At 41.3% G+C, this 20828-nt stretch overlaps 1 protein-coding gene across 4 annotated transcripts in view; it reads left to right on the top strand.

The window, feature by feature from the left end:
* The window catches only part of LOC122551428 (INO80 complex subunit D-like), an 81087-nt gene that overhangs the window by 46656 nt on the left and 13603 nt on the right, over positions 1-20828 (top strand). For all 4 annotated transcript variants that reach the window (XM_043693320.1, XM_043693321.1, XM_043693318.1 and 1 more), the window contains exons 5-6: positions 12248-12472; positions 17731-17840. In XM_043693320.1, the coding sequence (XP_043549255.1) occupies positions 12248-12472; positions 17731-17840 (335 nt within the window). The remainder of the gene's footprint in view (positions 1-12247; positions 12473-17730; positions 17841-20828) is intronic.

The following is a 20828-nucleotide window of genomic DNA, read 5'->3' as shown; positions in this document are numbered from 1 at the left end:
TGGGGAGGCGTATCCCAGCAGTCGGTTTTTTGATTGTTGCTTTTCTTGAGCCTTGTTAATGACGTTGATTTCATTGTTCAGAATATGATAACATTATTTCCAGACGACCTAATATGAGCTGTGAGGAGGATGGTGGTAGACTCCTAAAGCATGTAGACTAATAAAATCAAGCATGTGGGATTTAATGCAGAGAAGTGAGAAGATTTTGATGTTAGAAATGAGAGGAAGTGCAAAGTGAAGTGTCCAATTGCAAAGGAGGTGCTAGAACAGTGAACACTGGAAATATATGTACACTGTTGCAAGGTAACAGGGTAGGTTGAGAAAACAGTTAGAAAGGCAAATAAGATCCTGGGCTTAATAAATAGAAGTATCGAACACACAATCCAGGAAATCATTAGGAACCTTGATAAATCACTGATTTTTGCCTCCATTTCATTTTTTAATTCAGTCATGGGATGTGGGTATTACTGGCTGGCCAACATTTATTGGCTTGTCCCTTATTAACCTTGAGAAGTCTGTGGTGAACTGCCTTCTAAAACTGCTGCAGTCCATATGCTGTAGGTAAACTGCTGAGCGAGAGAGAGTACCAGTATTTTGACCCAGCTACACTGACTTAGAAATATATTGCCATTCCTTCAGAGTAGTGACTGGCTTGGAGGGCAACTTGCAAGTGATGTTGTTCCCATATATCTGCTGCCCTTAATCTAAATGAAAATGGTCATGAATCATTGCAAGCTGCCATCTAAGGAGCTTGGATGAATTTCTGCCATTCTTGTAGTATGTGGTCTGTACTGCTGCTACTGAGCATCAGTGCTAGAAGGGCTGGATATTTGTTAATGTGGTGCCAATCAAACAAGCTGTTTTTACCTGGAGGTCATCAAGTTTTTTCAATGCTGTTGGATCTGCACTCATCCAGACAAAGTGAGGAGTATTCCATGACACTCCTGACTTGTGCTTTTTAAATGGTAGACAGACTTTGTGCAGTTGGGGAGACGAGTTGGTCTCTTAGGCAACTCTGGCATTTGTAGTTAGTGCTTTTGTATGGTTTTTCCAGTTGTTTCTGATCAGCGTTAACCCTGAGGTTGTTGATAGCAGGAGATGCAGTGATGGTAACACCATTTAATGTCCTGAGGTGATGGTTCTATTGTGTCCAATTCTGAACACTGACCTTGGGGAATGACGTGACGCTTTCAAAGTGAATCTGGAAATGATTTACAGGCCTGACTTTGAAGAAGCTACCGGGGTAAATTGGAGAAGGTTGGATTAGCTTGGAAAAGACAAGGTTGAAAGGAGGTTTGATGGAGATGATAAAAACTGAGAGGTGTCTGCAGACATAATAGAGAAATTGTTTGCAATTTCAGTATACTTAGGAAGCAGAGGACAATACAGTTAATTGGCCAAAGAAGCTTTTTTTAATGCAGCAAGTGGTGGAGACAAATTCAGTAGAGGCTTTCGAAATGGGTTTTAGAAAAGCACTCTAAGAAATCTACACAGCTATGAAGAAAGTGTGGGGAAGTGGGAATGGCTGTGTTGCTCCTTAGGGTTTTAGCATGGATTTGCTCCTGGGTGATTTACCATGAATATATCATGTCAAATATCATTGTACTTATCCATTCTATGTCTCTGGAGTGTATAGGAATCTGCTGAAGGCTTTTCCTGACCAACCTGCAGAAATTAGGTAGCAGTTTCAGCTTTTCCAGGAACTAAGGTTGTGGGGTGTACATATTTCATTAGCTAATCATGTACCAAAGATTGATTTATGAATCCACAATGAAACCTTAAGTTCAAAGTGAAGCTTGCAAACCAGTCAAACTTGAGTTTTCGATCCTTATGTATAAAATACTGCTTCATTGCTACAAGCTTCATCTTGTCTATGGCTTCCGCTTCAACTCCAAACTTTTCACCCCTTGAAAATAGTGTATTTTATAAGCTTATTCATCAGTTTGTGAAATTATCGACAATCTATTTCACCCAGTCAGAATATCAATAAGCTTACCATGAGGCTGCTGGATAGCCGTAAAAAGCCAGCTATTTGCATTTATATCATGCTCTTCATAACCTTACGATATCGCAAAGCAGGTCATAGTCAGGAGAGTCCTCATGAAATTGTGTCTGTGTTTGCGTATAGGAAACCTAACAATCAATTTGCAAATGGTGAGCTCCTGCAAACAAAAAATTGAACAACCTGTTTACTGTTATTGATTGAAGGACAAATATTGGCCAGGCTACCAAGAGGACTCCCTGGTGACATGGAGCCTCTCCACGAGAGAAGCCTCCGTTTAATGTTTTGGATGAAAGGTGCTACTGTCAAGAGTACAGCAGTCACTCAGTACTGCTCTGCGATGTTACATGAAGGGTGGCCAAACTAAAGTTTGGATTATGTGCGAGCATATTTTGTTTTTGATCCCACAACATTCATGGAATTGGTGAAACTTGCCACAATTACTGGCGAATGGACGTTCACCCTTTGGTATGAGGAACATCGTTTTTGTCATTGTGCATCATGCACATATACATCAGAGCTTCACAGGCCACGGATTTTTCAGTAAAATGTTCCCACATATTTCAATTCATGGATAGTGACACATCTTCATATTCAGATTTTGAAGTTAACCCACCACTGACAAAATTCCAACAGGAGCGAATCAGCAAGTAAGAATTATACCTTTAGATTGAATTGCCTGAGCTCAGGCACCCAACTTGTGGACCTGTCACTGCTTCGTGCAACTTTTAAGATGTACACCAGAGTTTTGGAAGCATGTTAAGTGCATTTTGGATAGAGCATGCTGTGTTGAGCAGGGACTGGCAAATGCCTGTGCTCATACTAGCATTGTAGGCTGCCTTTTAGTCGTATAAAAGCCTTTTTGTTGGTTCAGTTTGCATTAGACCACCCAAACCCTGTCTAAGTGCATTGTGCATGAGTTTGTGATTCTATTTTTAACTGCCATGAAGGTCCCCTATTTAAATTTCTTTCCTTCCTTAGCCATTCTTAACTAGAAAGCCTATGTCTGTGAGAGTTGCCTGTTGTGCAATATTTTGAGAGAGGTGGCGTAATGTCAGGAATACACTCAAATCACCTTCAAAGCCAGTCTGAGGGATAGCTGTTCCTGTCAGGCATGATCTGCCTCATGGTGTTTAATGTGCTTGGGTCAGGGTATAGATAGCTTTTTGAGTGGTTCCTGAATAATTCCTGTGACAGTCTGACCAGCTAGCTTCAGTTGAACATGGTCGAAGCACTCTTCAATTGTACATTTAAATGTACACTTGCAAATGCTAAGGTGCAAAAGCTTATGAGTCAGGTGCTGAGAATTGGATTAGAATAGTTAGGTGTTTTGAACTGGCATATGTTCATTGGGCTTACAGGAATCTTTGTGCTGCATGCCACAGCCAGCAATAGTGTCCTGAAATGACACAGCTCAGTGAAGCTGCAAATTAACTATGTTTTATGAGGGTTCATCTCTTCCAAGTGTTTTAGGGGAGCAAGATAACAAGGATATGGGCAGAAAATGTTTCAGTCTAATAGAAAAGTCAACTGGTTAAACCTTGCAACAAAAACACTTAAAATCTGAGGTGGGTCTCTATACGTGATTTTCGGGTGTATATAAACATAGGCTATGATTAAGATTAATTACAAATTGACTGTGGGCATTTGTTAAAAATTAGCCCTTGCCCCACATTGTGTGTTGAAGTTTTACCATCCCAACTCACTTCTAGGATATTTCTGAACAATTTCTTGACAGGTAAATCAATTATAATATTGCTTGAAAGATTTGAGGGGGAAGGACTATTTGTATACAAATTTGATGCAGTTGGAGAAACGTGTTTGAGTTTGAAATTTGCAGTTTCAGTTCTAAGTTTTGAGCTCAATCTAAGCTGATGCTGCAGTTTTATACTCAAGGAGTGCTGCATCCTGGCTAGTGCTGACTTTGGATGCAAAAATACACCATTGAATTCCTTTTTTATATCGATGCAAGAAAACCGGGACATTAACCTGATGTTTTGGCCATTGAACCTAACTTGCATAAATGCAGATAGCCGATGAACAATCTTCCTTGCTGTTCTTTAGGCTTTGTTGACTTGGAATAGCTGCTAGTTCTTTAGGCTTTGTTGACTTGGAATAGCTGCTATGTTTTTCCACGTTTGTCACTTATTTTTTAAATTACCATTTTTCTCTCCCTCTCTCTCTCCCCCTCTCTCTCTCTCCAAGCCCACTTTGATCTTAATTACTTGTTATCTTTGTCTTGGTGTCAGTGCTTATCTGATTAACCTTCTGTGGCATGTCTTGGGATGTTTTGCTCCATGGAAGCTGCTACATGAATGTACATTTTTGTCCTTCGCGCATATTCAGTGGTAGAAACAACAGGTTATTTATTTATTAAACAGAAAAGTACAGAAGCTTGTCCAGACTGAGAAAAATTAGTTTCATTTCAACACTCCAGGATGTCTTTTCAAGTTCCTAGGGCTCCGAGATCCTCATCCTTATGGACTGGAGTGTTTGTAAAATAAATGTTCAATAAACATGATTGTAGTAAAATATAGACGGTTACATGGTGATCTAATTCAGGTGTTTCTTGTGATCAAAGGAGTTACTGAGCCAAAGAGAATTGGTTTTCTCTGAGGAAATCCAACAAAAGTGGCATAACTTGAAGATTAAAACAAGGCCATTCAGGGATTTTGTCAGGAAGCACTTCGCACATGTATCGGTGAAAATCTAAAACTTTCTAGAAAAGACATTGAGGGCGAGGGTCAACAGAAAGTTTCAAAACTGAGATGCCTTCCTTCTTTGTTAAGCGAGATGAGAATTGATATGGGGTTAAGGAGATTAAGCAAATACAAATATAATTGAAGAGAAGAATGGTTTTGAATGGCTGACTGGAAAGCTGTTCTGTAAATGACATGCTTCTGGAGTTTTCTTCTCCAATTTGTGCTGTTTCACATTTTAATGCATGGTTTTGTTACCTGTCAGTGTATTCATTGGTGATTTGGGAAAGGAAAAGTGTTCCTCCAATATTGTGGTATTAATTGCTGTTACACTGGAGCACCTTGTAAAACAGATGGGATTTTTTTTAAATTAATGATTCAGGAAGAATACAGAGCTGTCTATGCTTGCGCCCATCAACTCCATCTTGGGTGATTTCTTTTCCCCCTCAACAGTGTCTGTTTCCTGCTAACTTTGCTTTGAATTGTTTGAGTGTACTGTATGTTCTGATCAAGGTTTATAAGATATTGAAAGGGAGAATTGTGTTCCTTTTGACACTTTGTTCCTAAACAGTAGATTAGAGAAGATGAGGGATCACTGCTTTGAATTGGGAGATTAGACCTAGATTAGATGCCAGAGCCTTTCCCTAGAACGTGGTTACAGGACCACATGCAAGCTTGCAGGTGATAACCTGGTGGAGATCACTTCTTCCCATAGTTACTACTTTCTGGAAGCAATCAAATCAAGGAAGATGTCCTGGCCAAGTTTTGATTGCTGTGGGGAGCTGGAGAGGAATTCCTAAGATTGCTCTCCTGCATTTGACTGATAATATCTGGATTTCTATTTTGTATGGGCAATCATATATGGTTTCTGGCTGGCATGTGGAACATGTTCATTTAAATGCACATGTAAGTGATTGTTAGAGACTGCCTGGAGGGCCATTGCTTTTCCATCATTACTCATGTCCCAAACCGTGCAAGTTGCGTCAGCATTATCTTCCATCTTTTTAAACATCTCATTGAGTGACATGATCTTCCACACTAGGCTGCTTTTGTAACTCTGGTTGTGCATCCGACATTGAAACTGTTGATGAGAATACTGCAAGGTGTATGTGGCAAACTTGACCACAGTTGAGCTAGAATCAGTAATGCATGCATTGAATACTCTAGGAATGTTTGTTGAAAATATACACAGACTCCCAGCAATCCCTAAGCAAAAGAGAATTCCATCTTAGCAGCTGTGTTTATGAACTCCTGTGATATGAAATAACAAAGAACTTGGTAAAGCCCAAGCCTGAAGTTAAACTTTGATAGTCCACACTGGACCCACTACAAGATAAATTGAATAACTTAGGAATTGCATTGGAGCAAAGATATTTGGAAATCACAACTTATAACTCATTAGATCTCGAAGAGTTTTCTAACATAACTGAGACTCTGATGTAATTGTTGGCTTTTGTTTGAAGTTGAATTATGAAGGAGAGGAAGTCATGTAAATTGTACAGAGTTTTGGTTGGCTCCCATTTGGAGTGCTGCTTTCAGTTTAGGCATTAGGCAGTAATGTAAGATGTAGGAGCAGAATTAGCTATTTAACTCATGGTTGCTCTGCTATTCAATCATGGCTGATATATTTCTCAACCCCAATCTCCTAGCTGCTGCTTCTAACCATTGATCCCCTAGCTAATCAATGACTTATCTATCTCTGTCATAAATGCACTCATTGACTTGGCTTCCACAGCCTTCTCTAACAGTCAGTTATTCAGATTCACCACCCTATGGCTGAAGAAATTCTTCCTCATCTCAGTTCTAAAGGGTCATGGTTTAACTCTGAGGCTGTGCCCTTCGATCCTATTTTGTTAATTTTAATGCAACGCCTGTAGAATTCCACTCGATACGGAGTGCCATTCTGAACAAGGCCCCTTTTTCCCCCTCCTCCTTCTGTCATTGCCTGTACCTTGTCCCAAATGCCATGGGCTCTTATCTCATTTAGCAGCATCCTGTGCAGCACCTTGTGAAAGGCATTCTGGAAATCCAAATGAATCATATCTACTGGCTTTCCTTTGTTTTACTTGCTTGTTACCTCCTAAAAGTATTCTCTATGATTTGTCAGTCACGGCCTCCTATCTGTGTAATAAGGATCTATTGGTCTTCAATTCACCAGAATGTAATTGGTGCTTGAAAATTAAACTGAAGAATGATTGCACATTGGGGCTTAGGAAATTTGGGGAGGCGGTGCAGCAGGTGGTACTCCTAATTGAACTGTTGTCAGATATTGAAATGATTCAGTGGAATAAATAGAAATGACATCCTCTTGTGGTGGAATTAGAATGGAGGAGTTTAATCTTCTACTTTGTTTTTTATGTATTTTATCATTAGAACCAGACATCGTATTGCACAAAGGGAAGTAAAAATCCAGAATTTTCTTAGTGAAAAGGCTGGGGGTGCAGAGCTGATTAGCTTTCAAGAGTGAAAATGTCAGATTTTTGTCAACAAAGAGACTTAAGCAATAAAGAGTGAAATTGTAGTTGCAGTTGAATTGCAGATAAGCTATGATCTAATTGAATAGATAAAGCACCAAGGGCTGAATGGCCTTCCCCATTCCAATTTTCTTACGAACAAACTGAGAAAACACAGAGCTACTGGAGATGGACAGATTTCCCAGTCGAAGAAAATGAGCGATGATGGTATTAGATATTGGCAACAGATCCAGAATATGTTCTGCATCCTTACCTTTTTACACACAGACACTCTGAGAACTGAATAAGGAAGATATAGAATCAAGTAAATAAAAGCAAAATGCTGTGGATGCTGGACATTTGAGAAAGAAATGAATTGCTGGACAACTGTGGCGGTCTGGCAGGATCTGTGGAGACAATAGAGTTGGCATTTCAAATCCAGTAACACCCAATTGGACCTGAGTGTTCTGTACTTTGTTTTTATTTAAGAGCGAATAAGGATGTGACTTCCTGTTGATACTGTAACTGTGGTTGTATACAGTGACGCTACAGATCCCTGCCGGAATGAAGCTGATAGGTAATTCCTCTGTCAGTACTCAATCAGTACAAGTAGCTTGAGGCTTGAATTTGTGTATACAGAACAACCTGGATTATCCAAATGAGAAAGGCGGGAGTATTTTGTTCAGATAACTGATTGTTTACGATCAGATCAGTTATCCAAACAAAGGAAGCATTTACGAGATCTTGCTCAAATAATTGATGTTCGGATAACTGAGATTGTTCTGGGACGCACTGTCACTCTCCATTTTCTGGAAAATAATCCTTGATTTATAAGAAGACTTTGTTATAGGTTTGGATAGGAGTTGTTGAGACAACTTAAATAGATTTCATTTGCTGAGTAAATAGTCTCCTTTTCCGATGATAAAAGGCAGAAGAACCGATACTGTAAATAGGAAACAAGAACAGAAGTTGCTGGAAAAGCTCAGCAGGTCTGGCAGCATCTTCACAGAGACTGCCAGACCTGCTGAGCCTTTCCAGCAACTTCTGTTTTTGTTTCCATTTCCAATGAGTCTTGCTCAGCCACCAATTTGTTGGTTGACACAGTAGTGTCAGTACTCACTCCATATACTCATTACGGGTTTAGAGAATTTGTGACAAATGGCAGCCGCTTTTATTTTGAGTGGCTTTATTGGATCCCAGCTTTTTGGCAGCACTTTCCCATTCATCATACAGCTTGATTGACAGTTAGCATGTCTGCAGTTGGCTGTCATTCCATGGACTGTCTTATGAGAGGCTGAGTGTATTGGGCCTGTAACTACTTGAATATAAAAAAAACACAACCTTCTTGAAATAGACAAAATTCTTCAAGGACTTGACAGGGTGGATGCTGAGAGGTTGTTTCCCTTGTGAAAGCACCTCAAACCAGAGAGCATACTCTCCGGAATAAGTGGTTGCATATTTGAAACACCGACGAGGAGGAATTCTTCTGGGGACAGTGAATCTGTGGAGTTCTTTACCATAGAGGCCTGTTTAGGCTGGCTTATTAAGTACATTTAAGGCTGCGATAAACTTTTTAATCAGTAAGAAAATTGAGGTTGATAGAGGAAAGGCTGCCATGATCTTAATGAATGGTGGTACAGTCTCGATGGGCTGAATGGTCTACTTCTGCTCCTACATCTTAAGCTTTTATTTCCCACAGGCCACTTGCAGGAAAACAATCCTCAAAGAACTTGGCACAACAAAGTAGCCAATTAGAAAGTCAGATAGCAAAAATCAAGGAACCACGATAGATATGTGTGCATGAAGGACTCTTCTTCAGAGCTTATCAGAATCGAAAAGCTGTTTCTCTCTTCATAGATGGTACCAGATCTGCTGAGTTTCTCGAACCATGTGTTTTTATTTCAGAAGTACACTTCCATCTCTCATTTTCGTAAATGTTAGCTCATCTCAGACTGCTGCCCATATACTAACATGCAACGAGACCCATTCTTCAGTCTATGATGGCTCCCAATTTGAGAACACCTTGATTTTTAAATGCTTTCTGGTGCTTAATTTCAAATCCTCCTGACCTTGCATATCCTGACTTCTGAATTAGGTGCCACGGTGGCATACGGGTGGCACGGTGGCACAGTGGTTAGCACTGCTGCCTCACAGCACCAGAGACCCGGGTTCAATTCCTGTCTCAGGTGACTGACTGTGTGGAGTTTGCACATTCTCCCCGTGTCTGCGTGGGTTTCCTCCGGGTGCTCCGGTTTCCTCCCACAGTCCAAAGATGTGCAGGTCAGGTGAATTGGCCATGCTAAATTGCCCGTAGTGTTAGGTAAAAGGGGTAAATGCAGGGGAATGGATGGGTTACGCTTCAGCGGGTCGGTGTGGACTTGTTGGGCCGAAGGGCCTGTTTCCACACTGTAAAGTAATCTAATCTAATCTAATCATCTGTAGCCGAGTTGAAGCTCTCTAGTCTCTTAGGTTAGCAAATTTTGGGCTTGTGTCCCATTCTAAGACATGAGCACAAAATTAAGGCAGACATTGCAATACATTCCTGAAGGAGTGTTGCAGTCGATGTTTTGTTATGTTAAATGATACTGAGATCCTCCTTCCCCTGTTAGATGGGTATACAAAATCTGGCATATGTTTATCCCTTGATCAGTCCCACAGAAACAAATTATTTGGCCATTAATACATTACTGTTCATGGAAGCTTGCTGCATGCAAATTGGCTGCCACAGGTCCTGCGCTAACATCTTGACTACCCTTCAAAATGCTTAATTGACTGGCAGAACTTTGAGACATCTGGTGGTCCTGAAAGGCAATATTATAAATCCGTTTCTGTTTGATCTTTTAAGATTGTGTGAAAGATATGCATTCCTCCAGTTTTGGCCTCTGAGCAGTCCCAGTTTTGTTCATTCCATCGAAGACAGTCATGCCTCCTGTCACATCAGTTCTCATCTCTGAAATTCCCTTCTATAAATCACTTTGCCTTTCTATTGTTTTTCCTTGAAGAACTTTGCCAAGCCTTCTACTTAAACCACACATTTAGTTGTAAAGTTTCACCACCTGTGTCCCATTTATTTTCCTCCAAAGCTTCTTTGACATATTGTGACATTTGACTGGATGAAAGCTATTACGAATGTACACACTATTTGTTCTTTTTTTTGGATAATTTTCTTTTCGAGCAGTGAAGCCAAGAGCAGACATCTGGCTCTGTCTCCATTGGTTCTCCTTTACATGCTGTTCAGGATGTTGACTCTGGCTCCCTGGGTTGTACAGTTGCCTCTTTCATGGAAAGTTTTGGACTCAAGTCCTCCGTGAGAGACTTAAGCTTGCAATCTTGTACTGTGGGTGCTGCATTGCCATGACCATTTATTTGATAGATACTTTAATGCCAGATCCATCTGCCCTCTGACGTAGATATAAAAGGCCCCCATGCCAAGATTCGAAGAGGAGCATGGAAGTTCTCTTTGATATCAGGCCAATGTTTACCCCTTCAACAACACCTCTAGCAAATATCTGGTCATTAGCTTAGTCTTATGGGAGCTTGCTTTCACAAATTGGCTGCCAAATGTCATACATTACAACAGTGGCAGTAGTGCAAAAACTACTAAATTAGAAGGCTGGAAATGCAGAGGGGCATCTGAATGTTGTCAAAACGCACTATAGATATGGCTCTCATTTTTCTTTTATTTGAACTTAAAAGCCTGCTGACACCAGCGATCCACTACATTCCGACTGCCTGTTGATCTCAAATTTTTCTTTGAAATGTTTACATTCATGTGGGATATAAAAGCAATTTTAGAAATTCAAAAAATTCTTTTAGTTTGACAATTTTTTCTGGTCACCTGTATACTTGAGTTTTTTTTAAATTTTTAAGTGTTAGGTTTTTAATCATTCAGTTAATTTCAGAAATTTCACTGCTCTTACCTATCAGCAAACGGAACCTATTTGAGTAATTGAAGGAATGCCATTTTGTGAAATGAAATCCAATCCAGCCCGAATCCCAAACTTAAAAGCATGTCCTTTCCCTTTATTTATTAAAATACTTTGGGCCCATTCTTTCCCTTTTCAGATCTCTTAACAGTTCTTCCTGAACAATTTTCTTTTCTTCCCATCTCTCTTCATGTTGTCGTTCATTCAATATTACCCGCCTTTTCCTTTTCCTTTGTCCCTTCCATTCCAGTCCCCTTTCATTCTGTCTTATCCCCATCTCACCTATTTATTTGCGTCCCTTGCATGTTTCAGGAATTTGAAAATGCTGACTGTTTTCAGACAGAGTAAATAGGAGGATCTCCTATAGATTGTTGATTTGCCCTTCCTGCAGTTGTGTGCTGTGCTTTGGCCTTGGCTCTCACGTTGGTCACAAAATTGCTGTTCAAGTGGTGAATAAAGCTGGATGTGTTTCCTTAGACTTTTCCCTTCCATAGCCAAATTCATTGGTTCCTATGCTGTATAATGTTGCTCCATTTTCTATAATGCAGCAAGAGACTTGTGAGATCAAAGTGTCATACAACTGATGCAATGAATTGAACAAACCTAGATTGCTGTTAAGTTCATTGCTTAAAATTGGGGTGCATGTTTTGGTTCATTAATATGTAAATCCTAAAACTTTTTTCAAGTCACATTCCCAAGTTAACTTAAGGTTTCATTAAAAAAAAGTGATATCTCAGCTCAGAGAATGCATTAAAGGTGTGAAGTTAGAGTCTGTCTGTATCCCAACCTTGAGTCAGGCTGGTTTCTGCCCCTCTAGTGACCTGATGAAGGAGCAGTGCTCTGAAAACTTATACTTTCAAATTGTTGGACTATAACCTGGTGTTGTGATTTTTAACTTTGCGGGGGGGGACAGAGTGGCAGAAGATCATGTGAGCAGAGCAAGCATAAAGTAAAGGTTGTGCTTAATTATATTGCTGGTACAAATTGATATGTCATTTGTTGCAATCACCACATAAGGCCAAATGTTATAACATTGAAGTTCTTTACATTGTCGATTACATTAACTCAAAAGTAAATAGTGCATGCATATTTGTTATGAATGCACACAGAAACACTGATTTCTCTAATGGCAGGAGGGTTAAACTTTGATTCCATTCTTTTGTGCAGCTTGGAAGATGAGGGGCCGAGTACAAGGAGTTTGAGAATGACACGCCACTGCACTTATCTGCAGCACAGATATGTGCAGCTCTGTCGAGTGGAGCGAGCAGCGGCCCGCCAGCAGAGGTGTCGGCATGCCTTTCGGAAAGCACTACTGCAAGCAGCCAGCAAGGAGCCAGACTCCGCCGGGCAGTTGCTTTGGGAACTCCGAGCGGCAGCCCCCACGCAGACCAGGTCAGCCACTGTGCGCTGGCATTGCCAGGTATCACTTAATGGAGGGATTGGTCAAGGGAAACCAATCTCTTCGATAATCTTGGATCAACACAACCTTTGGGTGGAGAAGTTTGCTGCTTTTGGACATTTTGTCAAATACAGCCTTTGTGATTATTGTCAGTCTTGAATTTCAAACATTCATAATGAAGCCTCATTAGAGCACTAAAAATACAATATTTTAATACCTTCATCCTCTTTGAAATGACTGCTGTTCTGTTTAGGGCCCTTGGTGAGAGTAGTTTTGAGATTCCAACGCCTACAATCTGGTATTTCAATCTGTATGGTACATTTTTGTTAAAAGGAAGGGATGGTGATATGGCCTTGTCCCTGCCTTTTATCATTCTTATTGGCCCTGTGTCTTTAAAAAAACAAAAGGACGTAGTTTTGTAAATTCCATGTTTAATTCATTGCCCTGGCCAACGTTCCTCCCTCAAACAAATTTTCCAGAAACAAGCTCACCTTTGTTATTTATTTTTAATCTGTTTTTCTAATCAGTCTGTTCAGAGATGACTTGAACGCAGGCCTTTCAGTCCAGGAGGTCAGGATTCTACCACCATGCCACAAGAGGACTAGAATTTGAACTCAGGAGCTCCTGTTTTCCAAACAGGTGTTTAAACCCACTGCATGTGTGGAAAGTGTAAAACTGCACTGCTGCCTGAATGCTTATCCATTGATGAAATACTAGTCTTTTTTTGTCCTGCATTGATTTGGCTGATTTGATTGAACCTGAGGTGTCCCAGACAAGAGAGGGATGGGGTAAATCGGACAGCTGCTGACTAGCTATTTTTCTACCCAGCTTTAGCTGTTATGGAAGGTGGTGAGAGGATTGGTATGATTGAGGCCATTTTAGAGGTCAGCTATGAATGAATTACTTCTGCATCGTTAAGGAGTCACATTTAGGCCAGACCAGGCCAAAGGATATTGGTGAAATCATTGGGTTTTTCAGCAGCTTGTCTCATACCAACTTGACTAATATCATTTGTTTCAATATTTAGGTATTCTTGTCGTCCAGATTCAGATTCTCCAATTTATCATGCTATAATTTCAACTGTTACACGCTTCATTATTAGGCTAACGGTATGGGTTACTAGTCCAGCAACAATTACCATACCATTCACGTTCAAATGGTTGCTGGTTACTGTCTTGTAGCTCCTATGAGCAACTGAATGAGCATCGACTTTGGGAAAAGAGCAGCTTCATACCTCAGTGTGATGCTTTTTGTGGTCAGCTGGCTTGCAGCCAGTTGATTGTCTGATCTCGTGAAGAGTTGTTACTTGTCTGTTGAATGGTGTCAACACTTGTGGGTTTGCACTCTAATGCTTTCAGAAGACAGTGGGGTGAAAATGAGATTAAGGGGTGAGGGCTGGGTGGTGTACATGAGAGGAGATTGTGTTCTGTGGAGGCTTACTTTTAAAAAAAAAATATTTTTTGCTTTAATATCTATTTAACTTTTATAATTTTTTTGGCTGGAGTATTTATCTTTTTAAACAATAATTGCTGAAGAGACTAAATCATTCTCAAGAGACTATTAAGCTTGAAAGCACAGGAAGCTGGATTAAATCTTATTTTATGTTTAAAGCATTCCTGTTTAATGATGATTAAAGTTAAGCTCCGTCTCTGTTCAACAGAGTAAGTCATTCGTGATGCTCCCTACAAAGGGTTTTCAGTGCTCTACATTCAAACAAGTTAATACTTTCTTCTTTCACGTCTCCCGATGGAGACTTTTTTAATTTCAGACATTACAGGCTGCTTAGAATTTGCATGTTCTCTGACAGTCAGGTGCTGAGAACATGGAGCAGGCTTCTCAAGATGATGCTTGTTCTTTACCTTTGTGTTCACAGCTGCGGTCGTCTTTGTTTTTGGGGCAATTGATCTATGGAGTGGAGAACTACTGTGATATTCAGGTCAATTGAGTTAAAGGCCAGGGATATTTGGACCAAGGCAAAAGGAAATAGTGGGTAGGGAGGAAGAGGACCAGAGAAGTCGGATTGGAGGAATGTTTAAGCATGCTTAGCAGCATTTGTGAGGAAACTCGAGTCACCACATGTGCAAGGGGTTGCTTGCACGGGTTAACAATGTTAAATGTACTGTATCAAAACTGTTTCTTTCTCAAAATAGTCCTGTGTTTTCAGCCCTTTTACTTGGAGGTTATACATATGGTCCGGTGTAGAGTTGTTTGTGTTCACGACTCGTCAAGAGTGGTGCTTGGACATGAAAACATCGCTTAACATTACACATAGCGGAAACAGTAATCATTGGGTCACCTCAAGGCACTGCAGATATTTTACAGAATCCATTGACCCACCTAAATTATTTTAATTGATAAGATTGGGAGGAGTTTAATGCTTATATCTTCTGTGCAGCCAATTGCCTGAGTACTCAGGCTCACCAAACTTCCAATTATTTGTTTTTATTTTAGTCTCTACTTTTATTTTAGCCTTAACATACCAAGGAGGGAGTCTAAAGATAAGGTTGTTGGCATAGTAATGCTGAGAGATTTGCTCAGTCTACGGTGTTAAACCATTTGAAAGTGCATCGGCTTAATATTATCTCAGGAATGTATGAGAGTAATGCAGCATTGTTGTTCAGTGGTTGTTCATTGATTCCTAAAGGACCAGTCCTTGAGGGTCTAAATTAATTTGACTTAACAGCAAGTGTCTGGTTCAAGATTATATTGGACCAGGAGCATGACAGACTTTGAAAAATGCAAATATTTGTATCTCAACCATTTAATCCAACCTGATTAATTCAATCCCAACAAGGGGCTCTGACATGAGTGGTTCAGCTTGTGCTGTTTTCTGTTTGACGGTTACTGAAGCATTCATTGACATAGGTGCTTTGTGTATTGTGGCATTCACAGGGAGAAACTCTCTAAGTCCACATAGGAACACTAGTATAACAGCAAGGAAGTGATGCATTAATGCAGGATAATTAGTCCTCTGTCTGAGTACTGTATGAGGCTACGAACACCTCCAGTATTGCAAGTGTGTTGGAGCCATAACAAAGGATATGGATTTTAAAAAGTAAAGCCCTAAAGCAGTTCTGATTGTTAAGAAAGTCTGGGAAAATATTAGTTCATCTTTCAAAGAGAGCGTTTAGGGAGAATCTAATAAAAACTTGTCAAAAGTTTGACAAGTCTTGAGAAGGTAAATCGTGAAATTTGATAATTCTGTAACCGTGTGGGCTAGAAGGATAAAAGGAGAAATTATTAGATCATGGGATGCTTTCTCAAAAGTGGCAGTTGAGTAAACAGATCAAATTTTTCGAAGGGAAACGTGTAAGGTGCTGCAAAGATTGGACGCAGAAATAGTTTGAGTTGATAACTGAAGAGCAAGTTGAAACCAGTAAAGACATCATATCTATGTTGTCATTTTTGAGAGACAAATGCTTTGATTCATAGGAACTTCCCTTTGCATCTGTGCAACAAAGGATGTGTAAAAAGGGCTCATTTGAGTTTTTAGCATTTTAATAATACCAGTATCACTCAGGTGTTGAAGATCTGCAGTCTGCTGATTAATATCTGAAGAGTCCAAATTCAGTTTGCAAAGGCATGTGATGCTGTACACATGAGAATTGGGTGTGACGCACTCCTCAAACCATGATGTCAAGGCGATGTGGAATGAAAATCAGATTTTGCCATAGCAGTGGAAGAGGTGAGGCTGGCTAGAGGTTGCAGCTCAATCAATTCAGAACTGGCAAGACAAATTTCAACCGTTGAGGCAGTTTTTGTTGATAGAAAGTTGTTGCTGGGGAAGTTGAGAGAAAGCACTGATCAGTTGGAAGGACGAGAAGTAAGGGGCAAAATGGGTGGTCGAGGACAGTGGGAATGTTGGAGAGAGAGGGAAGGCAGGAAAGGGAGAGGAGGAGGAGGAGCAAGGATTGATGTGCATCATTTAAAACAGCTACAATATTGTCTGCTTCTATACATCACACTTTGGGAAATATGTCAAGGTCTTCTGGAGAATGTGGAAAAAAATCACAATGATGTTAGGGATGAGTACTTCAATCATGGAAGTGATGAGACTCTCTTTAGAGCAGAGAACACCCGAGGTGTTCAAAATCATGAATTTTAATCAGAGTGAATGAAAAGAAACTCTCTCCAGTGACAGAAGGGTAGTTAACCAGGGGTCAGGTTAACAAAATAACCAAAGACAAGCTTAATTGATTTTTTTTCAAACAAAGTTCTGACCTGAAATACATTTTCTGAAGAGGTGGTAGAGACTGATTTTAGTCAGATTTAGAGACAGACTAAGGAAAGGAAACTGGGTGGATAAATAAAGGGGAAAATTTACAGGGCTACGCGAGTTCACAGGTAAGTGGTGTTAATTGGATAAAGCCTTTAAAAGGGTAAACACAAGCACACTTGGTATTGGATGATTCCAGCAAAGAATCAGCATGGAGTGCAGAGAATAATACAATCATAAAAGCAAGAGTGAAAATGGAGAGTGCATCAGAAGAGAGCGAATCGAACTGCAGGGGGGGGTCTTGTGCTTGCTCAGATGGCTCTTGAAGATCTGCTAGCATGTTTTGAGGGAGAGCTGGGGCCTCTCCCAGCATCCTGACTAATTCAAGATCAAAACCACTGCAATTGTGAATTAGTACCTTGCTTTTCGGGTCTTGCTGTGTGTGAACAGGCTGTATTTTGAAGTAAGACCTTGCTGTCTATGAACCGGTTGCAGAGTTTACCTGCTGCAACCATCACTGCACTGTGAAATAATTCATTGCTTATATATGTGCTTTTGAGACTTCAAGTATAGTGGGTAGTTTTCTTGATGTTGGGATTGGGAGAGAAATTCTTTATGGTACCTTGTGGCCTTTGAGTCTAAACAGCTCTTAACGCTTAATAGCTATCAATAATTGTTTGCTTTCGAGGGGTTTATATATGTTCATTGATACAAAGAGATTTTTCTTCTTGAGTGATCCCCATTCCCATGTTCAAGTTTACCCCTACCATCCATGAAGCAACACAGAGGTAGGCATTGGCACCTGCCACTGCCATGTAACTGACTGCCTGTGGAGTTGCAAAGGACTCTGGTAGTAATTGCAACTCCCTGTTGGAAATGGCTTCCAGTGCCCATCCCCAATGATACTGATGTAGCGTGCTGAAATAGGAAAGATCTGCCATGCTAAAGTGCACGGATATCTGTGAGACCTGGCATCAGGGCTAGTTAGATCTTGGTAGTTCTCGGGCTAACTAATTTCACTGTTGTTCTTTTCAGCACGAAGCAGCCAGATCACAGAATAGTGGAACCAGCACTGTGTACAGGAACCATCAAGGGCCAACATTGCCCCAACATGTCTCTTCCATACACCAGGCACTGTTTTCAACGTATCCTTAATTCTGACGCTTTTCAAATATCTAGACACAAAGTTTACTGAACAAATCAGTATCAACAGTATTTCTTGGCAGAACCACTTGTAATGATTGCTGACTGATTTCCAACATCTTTTTTGTCTTTGATTTGAACGTGTAATGCCATTGAGAATTGTTGATAAACTGATAAAATAACATTTCTGCAAAGGATTATGAAGGGGGTAGTCATGAAATATTTACAGAATTGAGCAATGTCAACATGGTTTTGTGAAAGGGAACCTGTATTTGACAGATGACTTTGAGTTCTTCGAGAATGTGTCAATCAGATTGGATAAAGGGGAACCAGTAAGTACAGTACATTTGGATTTCCAAAAGGCATTGGACAAGGTGACAGATGAGGTCTTTGCCACACAAGGCAAGAGTTCTTGATGGTTGGGTGGTGCTGTTGTAGTCTGGCATACTGACCTCGACATTGTAGAGGTGGAGCGCCAGCTCTCAGACGACTTCCTTCTTCCCCGGTCCATGACCCCACAGTGGCACATCAGGCCATCATATCAACAACAGTCACTAAGCTCATTTCATCTCACGAACCCTCCCGCACTGCCTCTGAGCTGATAGTAGTACAGCTCGCTTCTACCTCCTTCCAACGATCCACAAACAGGCAGGCCCATGGTTTTTGGCTGCTCCTGCCCCACAGAACTCCCCTCTTCCTACCTTAACTCAGTTTTTTTCTCCCGTGGTCCAATCCCTGCCCACATTCACCCGTGATTCCTCTGAAGCTTCATGCCAGTTTCGAATTTCCAGTTTGCAGGCTCTAGCCACCGCCTCTTTACCATGGACGTGCAATCACTTTACACGTCCACCTCCTCCAGGGCTCTCCACACCTTCCTGGAGCAAAGGCTGAACCATCCCTCCCCACCCACCACCACCACCCTCCGCTTGGCCGAGCTCATCCTCACCCTCAATAACTTCTTTTAACTCCTCTCGTTTCCTTCAGGTCAGAGGGGTGACCATGGGTACTCGCATTGGCCCCAGTTATGCCTGTTTCTTCTTGTGGTACATGATACATTCGTTGCTCCAATCTTATTCTGGCCCCCAAACACAACTGTTTCGGCGATATATCGATGATATCATCTGTGCTGCTTCCCCCCCCTTCCGGAATTGGAAAAGTTAAATTGATTTCACTTCTAGTTTCCAGCCCGCCCTCACTTTCAGCTGGTCTATCTCTGACTCCTCCCTTCCCTTTCTTGACATCTGTTTCCATTTCTGGGAATCGACTGGCCAATAATATGAACTGTAAATGCACTGACTTTCGCAGTTACCTGGACTATACATCCTCGCACCCTGTTTCCTGTAAAGACTCCATTCCGTTCTCCCAGTTCCTCCGTCTCTTTCGCATATGTCCCGATGAGGCCATCTTCATAAAGAGACCTTCCTAAATGTCCACCTTCTTTCTCAACTGATGATTCCTTAACACAGTTGTTGGCAGGACCCTCAGCCAGTTCTGACCCATCTCCTGCAATTCCGTCCTCAACCCTTCTCTTCCCTCCTGCCACAACGATAGGGTTCCCCTTGTCCTTACCTACCATCCCACCAGCATCCACATCCAGTAGATCAGCAGCTGCCATTTCCGCTACCTCCAGCGACATGCCACCACCAGACACATTCCCCTCCCCAACTTCAGCCAGGAGTGTTCTCTCCGGGATACCCTGGTACATCCTTCACTCCCACCTTTCCCCTTACACAGACCTGTGGCACCTTATCCTGCAACCACCAAAGGTGCCCATTTACCTCCTCCCTACTCAGTATCCAAGGGCCTAAAGGTAGGTTCCAGGTAGAGCAGCACTCCTCACAAACTAGTTTACTGCATTTGCTGCTCACGGTGTGGTCCCCTGTACATTGAGGAAACAAAGAGTCCACTGGGCGACTGCTTCACAGAACATTTACACTCTGCCTGCAAACAAGAACTTCAACTTCCAGTTGCTTGCTATTTCAATACACCAGGAGAAAGTGAGGACTATGGGTGCTGGAATCGACATTTTGAGCACTCCTTATGAAGGGCTTATGCCCGAAATGTCAGTTCTTCAGCTCCTCAGAAGCTGCCTGACCTGCTGTGCTTTCCCAGCACTACACACTCAAACTTCAACACACCACCCTGTTCCCTGACCAACATCTCTGTCTCAGGCTTGCTGCAGTGCTCCAGCAAAGTTCAGTGCAAGCTGGAAGAACAACACCTCATTTTCAGCTTGGGGACCCTGCAGCTTTCCAATCTCTGTTTAGAGTTCGATAATTTTAGGGTCTGAACTCCCCCACGTCATAGCCCCCGACTACACACATCAGGCCTTGTTATCGCATGGTTTGTCATTACGACTACCTTTTGTTAGCCACTAACGTCTCCATTAACATCTGTTCACTCTCCCAGCCAGATTGTTACTGACTCCTTTGTCTGTCCAACTGTTCTTCTTTCTCTTTGGGCTCTATGCCCACCTGTCATTTACTCCTTATCCCCTGTTTCCCCCCCCCCCCCTATCTTCTGCATCTCAACTGGTATTTTCCGAGCTACCATCAGTTCTGAGGAAAGGTCAGCGGACCTAAAACGTTAACTCTGATTTATTTTCACAGATACTACCAGACCTTTTGAGCTTTTCCAGCAACTTCTGTTTTTGTTTCTATTTAAAACAACGGCAGCTCTTTTGGTTTTTAATTGGAGAATTGGGTAACTAATAGGAAACTGGGTTAGCATAAATGGGTAATTTAAAACCTGGCAGTGTAACCAATAGATTGCCATGGAGAGGAGTGCTGGAACCTCAATTATTTGCATGATATATTGAGGGCTTGGAGGAAGGCACCAAAAATTTTTTTGCCAAGTTTGCTTATGATACAAAAATAGTTACAGAAGCAAGCCACAAGGGGGAGATGAAGAGATGGCAAAGGGATGCGGATCGGTTTAGTGAATGGACCAAAATTTGGCCAGTGTCGGGAAAATGTAAGGTTCATTTTTTG

Source organism: Chiloscyllium plagiosum, chromosome 7 (genome assembly GCF_004010195.1).
Source record: "Chiloscyllium plagiosum isolate BGI_BamShark_2017 chromosome 7, ASM401019v2, whole genome shotgun sequence".
NCBI classification, from domain to species: Eukaryota; Metazoa; Chordata; class Chondrichthyes; order Orectolobiformes; family Hemiscylliidae; genus Chiloscyllium; species Chiloscyllium plagiosum.
The sequence above is the reverse complement of the archived record's forward strand: the minus strand, read 5'-3'. Positions and strand labels throughout refer to the sequence as shown.